We start from the raw sequence: 11,598 nt of genomic DNA, 5'->3' as shown, positions 1-11,598 counted from the left end.
CCTGTCCCGGCTTTTTATTATTTCGCTTAAAAAAAACCAAAAAAAAAACCAAAAAACAACCGCATGCGAAAGAACCGTGCACGTACCCGGTAACGAGCCCAGGAAAAACCCGGCCGCTTCCCCCTTCTCCTGCCAAGTTATCATTGAGAAAACAGACAGGCGGCGTGACGTCCCGGGTCAGGCCGAGTGCGGACCGGCGCTACCAAGGCGGCAGGGAGGCCCGGGTACGCCGCCGGGGCCGGGGCCGCGGGGGCCGGGACCGCCGCCGCCCGCCCGCCGCCGCCGGCCGCCCACCGGGCCGCGCCCGCCGCCGCCGCCGCCCCCCGCGCCCCCCGCCCCGCCGCCGCGGCGCCGCGCGGCCTGCCGCCCGCCGGCGGCTCCCCCCTCGCCGGCGGAGGTCGCGGGAGCCCAGTTAAAGGAGGCGTGTGTAAAGATTTTGCAATGTCCCTGCATGGTGTTGTAGACTTTCCTAGCAAAGAAACCGGCTTCGGCTTCTTTAAAATCCCCGACGACTCACCTGATTAACCTGCCTGCGGTTCTGAGCTGACCAGGTAAAGCGAGCCCCCCCCCTCCCCTCCCCGCGCCTCTGCGAGCTGACATTGCATCGAGGGCATGTTTTTGCTCGGAGACGAGCCGCTGCCAGAAGCGCTGCACCCCCCCCCCCCCCTCCACCTTCAGACCTTGCCAATTGCACTTGCTCAGAGTCATTCCCCCCCCCCAAAAAAAAAACCAGCTTCGTAAAAAGCCGCACAACAGCACCGGCCACCCGGGGTTCAGAGGTTCTCCTCTCTCGGACAATTATTTAAAATTATCGGCCCCGGGGGGGGTGGGGGGGGAAGGGAGAATGATTTTATTTCTGCTGACAGATCCTACCCCAGCAGGTTTTGTGTGTGCCCCCCCCCCCTTGCCCGGGGTCAGGAGTGCCGGCGAAGTGACGGGGCTTTAGCCAGCAAGAGTTTGGGGCCGGGGTCCCGGGGTGGCTCTGGCGGTTGCGAGCGGGGAAAGGGGATCGGACTCTCCAAGCCGGTGCCGGGGCGCGTGTGATTGTCGTGACGGCTGCCTGTGTCGCCCTGCCTCCCCCGGGGTGCCCTTTCGGCAGCCCCGAAGTGTCCCGGCTGCGGCGCGGCCCGGGCGGCGGCGGGGCCCGCCCGCCCCGGTGGGGAGAGGCCGGCGGGGGGGCCCGTCCTCGCCCCCCGTCCCTCCCCCGCCGCCCTCTCCTTCCTGAAACACTTCTGCGAGCGGTTCGCGGGAGCCGAGCAGGCCCGGTGGGAGCCCTGCGCGCCGGGCGGGGGGGGCCCGGCGGCCGCTGCTGCTGCTGGGTTCTTCTGTATCGCTGTCCCCGGCCGGCTGGGGCGGCGGCGTGGCCCTGCCACGCGGGACGCACTTTGCTCTGCTCGTGCCGTCGTGTCAGGACCCGCGGCCAGGCGAGCGGGCGCCGAGGGACGCGCACACACAAAGGCAGCGGGGCCGCTCGCACCCCACGTCGGGAGGGAAAGTGTGGAAAGTCAGCGAGCTGCTTGCGCCTCCTGATACTTCGCCCTCCCGGCGCCGGGCTTGAGGGGTTTAGAGAAGTGGGTGCATGTGGGGGTCTGAATGTGACCCGGCTGCGAGGAAATTCTTTTTTCTTTTTTTGGGGGATTTTTTATTTTCCCCGGGGCATTGATGCTGCGAAGGAGCGAGTGGTCTGGAGGTGTATTTCGAAGTGCTGCAGGGGAAGCGCTCCGAGTACTTGGTCTAGTTAATATGTTTCTCGTGATACCACAGAAGAGAGGACTGCGTTTAGGAGATGACTAAATAATGGGGGAGGCAAGTAAAAATGAGTAGAATATAAAGGAGAGGAAAATGAAGGTGAATGGTAGTGTGGGAAGGCAGGCGCTGAGCAGCTTGGGTTTCTCTCCTTTAATTCCCCCCCCCCAATATCCCCCCCCCCCAGTCCTGTCTTTTCATACTATTAAGGAGACTAACAGCAAACATAACCCAACAGAAAAACAGATGACACCCCCCCCCCCCACTTCAACCTATCCTTATTTGTGGCTGGGAGGGAAATCCAAATGCCCTTTGTATAAAACAACCAAAGTTTTAAGCATTTATTAGCCACCCTGTCTCAAATACAAAGTGTAAAACTTGCCTGATTGATAGATTTTGGTGTTATTTCCCTGTTTTATTTCAGAGGACGAAATGTTCTGGTGTAGCATACCTACCGTCGCTTTCAGAATGGGAGTAGTTTACAATATAACCTACATTAGATCATACATGGTGCGTGCGTTGCATTTCCACTGAAAATAGCCAAAGACTTAGAATGACGAAGCGACTCATGTGGTTATGATCTTCCTTGTCCCGAGAGCATCAAGGTAGCCGTGGTTCTGCCTGCTGGGGAGGGGGGGTGTCTGTGGTGTGAGGGGTTTCGTGTCTGTATGGGTACCCGGCAGGTCTCCTTTTAGAGGACTTTACAGTTTAAAATGTGCCAGGGGCAGGAGAAGGTAAACATGACATTCAGTGTGCTCATTATCAAAATAAGGAAAACAAATCGATTGCATTAACTGTGTGTGCAGTATCACAGTTATTCCGCAGTATTTTGTCAGAAATTAAAAGGTTACCACTAGAGTACTATATCCCTATCTCAAGCCTGGCACCACTTATTACTGCAACGGCATTTCAATATTAAGTGATCTTAGAGATATTTCAGCTTTCATTTTGAATCCTGAATTTGAATCAGCATTAGGATGTCAGGGCTGCGAGATAAGGTATAACAAACTAAGTAGACAGCTGAAGGGCTCCTGGTGAAGGTGTTGCTGAGAAGGATATCTTGTGCCGTTCGCAGTAACCTTGTTTACAGGGACATTTCAATTGCAACCTGAATTTCAGCGAGAGGCTGCCTGGACTAATGCCTGCGTGTCTGAAACCCGTCACAAGTGTCTTTTGTGCTCTAAACCTTCTCTCTGCCTTCCTTATGTACTCGCAAAAACTTTTCTGGAAGGTTAGGATGATTTTCTGATATGAAAATTAAGATGTTTTCCTAAGAGGAATGCTGCTCTTTGAACTCGTGTACATTAGCAACAAAGTATTCATGAGGTTTGATTTTTTTTTTTGGTTCTCTGATGTGTCAGGATCAGTAGTTACACTAGTCTTTTTAACTTCACGTGTATGGCTTTGATTTATTATATTTAAGTCTCGGCAGTTTCGAACATAAGCACGTGAAGTCGGTTCAAGTCAGAATGTGAAAAGATGCGTATTGTAACAAGGAACAGTTTTGTAGTGATCTGCTAATTTTTTGTTTTCTTTTCCTAAAGCTGTTCCAGGAAAATCACGTGCATTTAGCGAGTGGGTGCTAAATGCCAGCAGCCACACTGATGAAGAAAAATGCTGTTGAAATACTTTGGAATAATAAATAGGATACGTAATGGTCAACCGCAAGATAAAAATTTTACACAGTGTTTTTATGGCTCTAAATTGGCTGCATTGTAAACCAAGCTTACTACTCTATTAAGTCATCAGAGTTTTCAATTATTTAAGATTTCTAGTCAAGCTATCTAATATAGTCTTCATCGTCCATATCATATACATAAGGTTGTAATTCCTTGTTGTTGGTATATGAGGGCTTTGTTGTGGATGGGGTTTTAATTTTGACTTATCAGGCCAAATATTACAAAGCATGCACGCAGAAAAATGGTATGGAAATAGCCCCAGTCCTACGAAATGGGGATAGTTACAGCACTGAAATGTACCTAATACAATTTGAGATCCACTCACTAAGAAACCTTGACGGTATCTGCCTTGAAGGTACCGTGCATTTGGAAATACTGTATCTCCATTTAAATGCAGATCTTCAGTTTTCTCCAGGGGGCAGTTGGCGAATCTTTCGATTGAACCACCGGTACTAGAAAAACTAACTGAAGATTTGCCCGTGAACAAGAGACCCTTTCAAGTCTGCCTTTTTGAAATAATGATTATAAAATTTCCTAATATTGCAATTTTATATTGATTTTGAACGCCTTTTCAAAAGTCACACAAAAGGAATAGTGTCTTTTACTCAAGGTGGGCCAACGTTTGCACGCTTGTTTAGCCATCTTGAGAGAGCTAACCGTTACAAATAAGTTCTTTGTTTTTACATGGGTATTGTGTTTGCATGTGAGTTTCCTCAAATGGACAGAGCAGTCTTGCTTTGATTTTGACCCAGATTCCTCCTGATTATTCCTATACAGCTAGTACCTGCTTATTTCCCGCTGTGAAAATAGGAGAACAACTGTTGATGCTATCTAGCTGGGGCTGCATGGGCAATAGGCACGCAGGTCTAGTAATCTCCCCTCCTCCTCCAAGGCTTCATTAGTAACGAATAAAATAGCGCTGCAGTCCAAAGAGGGTGCAAGCCAGTATTTTCTCTCCTGTGAATTTTCGTTCTTTGAGGGTTTGATTCAAAGGAAGGCAGGAAAAAAAAAAGGATGGCATGAGTGAATTTTTTTCTGTTTCCAGATTTGGCACACAAATTTTGCACACTTGCAGGGATGAACAGCGCTATGTTTTATTTGAAACAAGTCTCAGATTCAGCTTATTCGGTATTTGCTTGAAACTCAGTGCCAGTAGGTGTCAGTCCTCCTTCGAGGGGCTGGTCCCATCCAGTCCAGTTTTCTATATTGCTTGCCAGCTGTCTAGTTTGCGGTGTAACCCAAGGCATTAAAAGCCCAGGAGGCAGGAGCGGGAGCTCCCTGTTTGGGCTTAAGGCAGTACAAACTACCTGGTGCAGAGGAGACAAAAGATCCCGACCTTTTCTATGCCGGGTGCCATGCGCTGCACCGCGTTCCCAGCTGCTCTGGTCTCCCCACCGTGGGCAAGGGTGCTGCCCAGGGATGCTGCCCAGGAATGCTGCCCTTGTCCCTGTGCCAGAGCCGTGAGGTTGTGGAGATATCATCCATATTATGCTCACCTGTTAATGGCATATAACCCATCGGCCTCGGTACCCTGGAGAAAACATGCACTTCAGCCTCTGCGTGGAGTTAAGGCAGATCTGCAAAGTCCAATCTCACATGCACCAGCGTTAATGGCAGAGCTCCCATTCAGCTTAATTGATATTCCTATAAACATCTGCAGGTTTCTGTTTCTAGTGGAAGCTACAGCTGGGTGGACTTCTTAAATGAATGTTTTGCATATTGAGGTTGAAAGGAAAGTCGAGCCTGATACATTAACTTATCATCTGTGTCATTCTCTTGACATCACTTGGATTACTACAAGCATATATGACAAGGAGATTAGGTGCAAGAACTTCACACACACACGCTTTTGTTAGCATGTTGATCACCGGAGATGTTACTTCTCTGAAAACCTTGTTCTAAGTCAAGTCTAGGCAAGCACAAACCTGCGCATGCATATACAAGCTGAGCAGGGCCTATCCTTTATAATACAATTTTTTTTCCTTTAATATCTGAGCAAGATCTCTTATTATAACTCAACCATTAGGGGAAAGAAAATGGAACTTTTCTCAAACAGCTTTTCTGTTGGGGAATCTAGTGGCAGTTGCTTTGAAGCATGTGTAATTGATTATCATACATTTATTTTAAAAAGGAGACATAACAAGGAATCTAACATGATGTTTTGGAATATATCTTCTCCCCACAATGTTCTTGAGGGAAATGTAAGGTTGCAGGCATCATTTCATGCCCTGTATGTTTTTGAACATAAATCAAAGAAATTGTTGGAGAGTTATAGATGTTCATAGCAACTGTAGCTATAATAAACACATGCAGTATATATTTTCCAAGCTATTTTGTATGGGTGAAAAGCTGAAGCTGGCGTTTTGTACGAACAATTCAACTTAATCACTGAAAATTTATTTCCTAGTTAGGGTGGATTACCAGTGTAGCATGAAGTCGTACACCTTGGTTTAAGTTCATCTGGTTATGAAGCCTCGGTTAAAATTGGGAAAGAATTCAAATTGGATCTAGACACCTTGAATGAATTATTCCAAATGTCAAATTTATTGTGATGCCTCCATGGCAATATTTACATCTGTACTATCACCTATATTGGTTTCAAAGTATGCTGGATACTTTAGAGAGCAAATAAACGACAAGAACAGTATGAAAACCCAAACAATTTTAATTGTACACATAGCACAAAATGTGAGCATAGTAAATACAAGAGGAAAGAGAATCCTGAACAATCAGGTAGTGCAGAGCTGCTAATGGATACAACACCTAGCTTAGGCATACAAATTTCTTGATGATTGTATTAGTTTTGGTTTAAAGTCTTAATAGATGAAAAGGGAGAAGTGACTTTTATGGAGGAATTCCAATGAGGAGAGCGTAGCCACTCGGTGTGTGAGGATGGAGAAGGTGTTCCATACATTGACGAGGATCCAAATGCATTAAAACGCTAAAAAGAAAATCCAGTAGTCACAGTTAATATGTATATGGATAGACTGGGGATAAGACACATTCAGGATCTGTGCAGAGGTCAGACAGGTCTAGATGAACAGAGTTTCGGACTTAAGCAAAATCCTAGGTGACTGAATAAAGCAGGTGGGATGTGTTTCTTGGAGTCTGGCCTTCCAGGTGCTTTCAGGTGTAGCTCTCATTACTCTGTGTACTCCTATTGGGTTCAGAGATTGATAATTAAAACCGATACGGCTTATTGAAAATTTTGAGACTAGCTAAAAGGGGTGACTTTTAAAAGTGTCACCGTGCTTCTGCTGGACTTCTGTTTTATTGCGGTTGCTTTCAGTCATTCCTCTTTTATTACAATAGCCAGAAATCTCTTTTTAAAAGAGAAAGCTGGTCTCTTATTACTTGACTCCCGGAAACAGGATTTTAAAATATACAACAAATATCCCGAGACTGATGCTAAAACTGAGGATTTGCTCTGGTTTACTTGTTTGTAGTATTAGCCTTAAATGACTTCCTCTTGATGATGTCTTTGAATTTTAAGACCTGCATGAATTAAACAAGAAGCTTTCTAAATTGTTACAACTGATGGACGTCAGGAAGGCAGGGCATGGCCCATTTTGGGCACCAGTACTAGTTTAGACTTCAGCAGAGCAGGCAGTGGGGTTGGTTTCCAAGGGCCACCCTTTCCACTGGGGACGGGTGGAGGCGGGATGGAGACATACAGCTTCTGACATGGCGTGAGCTCGGGGTTGGCTTCCCCTTCTTCATTTCTCGCCTAGCTCTGGCACCCCATCTTCTCCGAACATTTTTTGTGGCCTCTCCTTAGTAGCCAGGCTACTTTACTCTATCCTCTGAAGGCTGGAAAATAGACTTTGAATTGTGACTATGCTCCTTGCCGTATACCTCTCTGTGAAAACAAAATTCAATGAGAAAATCAGAAAGGAGAGAAAAGGGAAGACAGAGTGTCACAGGTTGAGGTATAGCTGGGAAGATGGGGAGGAGAAAGATTTGGCAATTCCTGTGTGTCCCGTGGTCGGGATCCATGTATGCTTTTACAAAAGAAGGGAGTTGAAGGAGCTGTGTCCCTGGATCCGTATTGACCCAGCTGTGGCAGATGGGACACAATTATAGAGGAGAGGTGAGGAGAAGTGGAGTCTAACCCGGAGTGGGCGTCCGCCAGCCTTGACAAGTGCCGGTCGGTGGCGTGGGACTGCTGAATACGGTCGGATTGCTGCTCTCACGCTGCCTTCGGGAGTCTCAGCCTTCCTGCGCAGACACTTGGGTATTTAGAGGCTCTCGAGGAGGAAACTTCATTCACTGAAATTCCTGCTTCCACAGGGATTTTTTTTTCACTTGTCTTAAATTAGTGTCTTGAGTTCCACCTGACAAAAACAGCTTGTTTTACTCTGTGCTGAATTTCTAACAGAAAAAAAACCCTCTCCTGCCGTATTACAGTCAGAAGAGATGAGGTGGACCGGGGTTGAGCGTGGCGTGCGGAGCCTGGGCAGCAGGCTGGGCGCTGGAGCACAGGGAGCGGGCGGCCCAAGGTCACGGTCCTCCTTACGGCACAGCTGGGAGCCGGACGCACCACCTCAGGTTTTAGTCCTTTACCTTTCTCCGACATGCAGTCCCTGTCTCGCAGCTTGAGCAACAGAGGCACAGAAACCGTGCTTTTGCAACACGCGTTAAACATGATGGTGCCGGTTTAGGCACGGAAAGGTGAGGTGAGGTGTCGGAGGTGACGCAGCCGGTCAGCGAGCCCGGCCTCGTAGCCAGGATTTTGATTCCCTGCCTTGCACTGTCTCTTCAGGGAGAAGAGCAAGATTAGTCCTGCTGGTGCCACCACACGCTTTCATTTCTCTGGTGTGACACGGTCCAGGGGTGGACAGGATCCTTCTCCCGAAGGAGAGAGGCAAATTTGGGTGGAAGTGCATGCTGAATCAGTACGGTTACCCTGATATAAACAGTGCCTACCTTTTATAAAAAAATATTTTTAATGTTTTACTAATCAAATTTTGCTCGTTCTTACTTTTTTTAATCGAAGGGATGTGAGGACATGAACTATGAGTATCTCTGAAAATTGGGCCGCAAACCGTTATACTTGTTGGTGCTCGTGAGTGAGCGTGCGCGCACGTGTGCAACGTGCGTACGCGCGCTCGGATGTTGTGTATGCCCAGGATCTCAATTATTTTGCTGTTTGAATCATAGAGCATGCTGTCTTGATGTACTGTCAGTTTTGGTTTCTGCCCTTCGGAATAAAGTTCAAAATATTAAAGAAATAACACGCAATATACTAGTAGCTAGAATAGTCATAGCGCCCAAGGGGAAAAGAGGGTGGTGAATAAACTGTCTTACAAATGCCCAGAAAAAAACCCTTAACTCCTCCTAACCACACTCTGCAATGGTGCACTTTTAAAAGGGACTCTTCTAAATTTTGTTTCTGAGGTTTGCTGATTATCCTGGAGAGAACAGTAGGTCCCGTTTGGGAAGCAGCATGCAAGCTCTACGGTCACGCTCTGAGTGTGTGCCGGGGGAATGTATGGTCCCGGTTACTCTTTGGAGAATCACCCTGGGCTAAATGGTGAAACAACTAAATCCGAATTAATTATTGATAATTCTTTAACATCAAATGTGGACGTGTCTGGAGTATTGCTTCCCAGTTTAAGAGTTGAAATAGTGCTAGCAGATGTATTATTTTTAAATGTTGCTTTTCTGGTCTTATTAGTTTACTTGGACAGCAGTGAGAACCGCAGAAGCCGATGGAGGTTCTGCCCATCCCTGGTTGGTTCTGGAGGGCCGAGGCAGGAGCTAAGGGGGCACTAACAGATATTTGGAGTCACAGTGGGACTTTGGTTAGAATACCAAACTTTGCCGAATTTGGGATGTTGTGCTCCACGGTTTTAGTCCAACGGGGACCATGCTAAAAGGCTCTAGATAAGATATTAAATGAAAGAACCAGCCCCCTCCCACTCCCAAAATCTTTTGACTTGTACTCTGTATCAGAAAAAAAAGCACTGAGAAGTGTGTGACTGATGCAAGGCAGGCTCGGGATGAATTTAGGATAAACAGGATGCCTATTGCACTTAATTTAGCAATTCTAAGGCAGAAAATGCTTTTGAACGCCGCTAACAGCTTCTCATCTGCAAATGCCACAATCAAGACAAAGCAAAATGTATTGTGGCGAATTCTGCAGTTCACAGTTGTGACACAGTCAAAACCTCCTATTACAGCCAGGGAGACTTCTGCTTGTATCGCGACTGCCTAGGATGCAGGATTTCAGAGCATGAATAAAAATAATACAGTAAATACGCAGTTTCAAAAGTCCTGCAGGACATGCAGCAAACACCGGTGATTCGAACGGGGTGAAGTTGTCAAAGGTTGCTTTGCTCTCCAGAGCCTGGCAGTAGCTCCACTGAAATGTGATGCCATTGGTTTTCAGCAAAGGTTTCTTTCTGCAGGGCTGCAAACAGAGATCAGCTGCTACTGTGTATACACAACTAGGGAGCAAATCAAGCAGCACATTTAAGCAGCCTTTTTAACCCTGAGACTTTCCAAGATTCCTTCTTCACGCAGGAAGTTTCCTTTATATTGTCAGCTGTAGCACTTTGCTCATGTAATGAGATCAGAGCTAGGATCACTGCTGCACAGTAGAAAGACTTCCTTAAGACATTTGTCCTTGAAACTGCACCAAACTCTTGGAAGAACCCAGAACCTGTAAGTATGTATGATATAGGCAACAATAGCATGGTGCAAAGCTGCAATCAACCATTATACGATATCCGATTAGCAGGGCAGGAGGGATTTTTTTTTTTTTTCGGATGTTATGTTACATTCATTTTCAATTTGTTCTCAGGAAACAAATCAATTCGGGCTTCTGATACAGTGACTTTGCAGTAGATGAGCTAGTAGTAATATGTTTGATTTAACTATTTGTTGCTCTCGTGTAGCTTGTGGGACAATTGCTGTAGCCATCAAACTATAGAGAACTTTTCTTATGTTTTTAGGCATTTTAAAGGATTTGGGGGTCCATCTTGCAAGTAAGTTTTTGCTTTGCTTTTTGATTTTGGCAACCCCACCCTACGCCAAACTATAAATAACAGGGCAAAGGGAATTAGTGCGTATTGTTCTTAGGTAGCAATAAAATATATTCGTTTGCAGGCTTAATTTAGTCGTTAACAATGTTGCACTGTTTGGGGTGGTTTTTGTCTTAATTGAATTCTACTCAAGGCTGTCTATTTTGTGTTTTGCTATCTTGTCTGTGTCTGCTTAAGTTACTTTGCCGGGACTGCAGTCTGGTTAAACCTGTATTTAAGCACTATTTATATTCCAAGCACATTTCTGGTAAAATAAGTGTTTGAGATTTTTTTTTTTTTTTAAAGCCTTAAACAGTATAGTTTTATTAGCAGTAAGCGCCAGAGAAGGCACAACATGGATGAATGTCAGACATAGACCACATAACCTAAGTCTTCTGTGCACTAAGTCCGATCCGAACGTGTCCACTTTTGCGACTGCAACTAATAAAAGCCTTGAGCTCCCTTTCAATAAATTTTTCATACGCAACGATACTTCTGTTTATCAGATTAATTTCTCCCAGGTTAGCCTGATTGATAGCTGGATTGTGGTTTCTTAAGAGCTTTCTCCATGAAACCCCACCGAAGAGCTGCATTCCATTTAACCAGTGAATGTAAAAACTGGTAACCATGGATTCAGCCACCACTAACTGTCGAGAGCAATGACTTGTTGTAAACAATACAAATGAGCCAGGATAGCAGAAGCAACCAGACATGAAATGATTTTAATAGAAATTACGGTAAAGGTCATGTGATACTGTATCGGCTTGAATTCCGTGTTAAAGGGAAAGTATTTCAGTTTTTCAGGTTTGATTTAAATTGCACATCTCCACTGGCTTCACGTTTGCGTAAGACTCCCAGAAGGGAAAATGAAGCAGTTCTGTGGAAATGCCTCTGCTTAATTGCATGTTGTGACTTAGGCCCTGATCCTGAATATGTAGGAATAACTCTAATCAGTGGGATTATTCAGGTACTTAAATTTGGTATTTGTAAGTGTTTGAGGCCTTTCTGGGTAAGTTAGTAAGAAAAAAAATTAATTATATTCTAAAGAAATAATAACCTGTCACTAAAGAGAAATCATGGAAATGCAAGTTTTAGTACTGTCGTGTGGTTTGGTTGGAGACTTTTGTTTGCTTGTTTCGATAACATGA

General features: G+C 45.8%; 1 protein-coding gene across 9 annotated transcripts in view; it reads left to right on the top strand.

Annotated features, from left to right (window-relative positions):
• The first annotated feature begins 362 nt into the window (after window positions 1-362).
• Window positions 363-11,598, top strand: part of ESRRG (estrogen related receptor gamma) — a 389,483-nt gene continuing 378,247 nt past the window's right edge. For 6 of the 9 annotated variants that reach the window (XM_075147090.1, XM_075147089.1, XM_075147087.1 and 3 more), the window contains exon 1: window positions 379-551. Coding sequence is in view for 2 of the 9 variants with exons in the window: in XM_075147091.1 (XP_075003192.1) it covers window positions 9,994-10,091 (98 nt within the window). In the remaining 7 variants the exon portion in view is untranslated. Of the gene's footprint in view, window positions 552-1,256; window positions 10,092-11,598 lie in introns of those variants that run through there. The other 3 variants (XM_075147084.1, XM_075147091.1, XM_075147083.1) reach the window with 3 other exon arrangements.

Source organism: Calonectris borealis, chromosome 3 (assembly GCF_964195595.1).
Source record: "Calonectris borealis chromosome 3, bCalBor7.hap1.2, whole genome shotgun sequence".
NCBI lineage: Eukaryota > Metazoa > Chordata > Aves > Procellariiformes > Procellariidae > Calonectris > Calonectris borealis.
The sequence above is the reverse complement of the archived record's forward strand: the minus strand, read 5'-3'. Positions and strand labels throughout refer to the sequence as shown.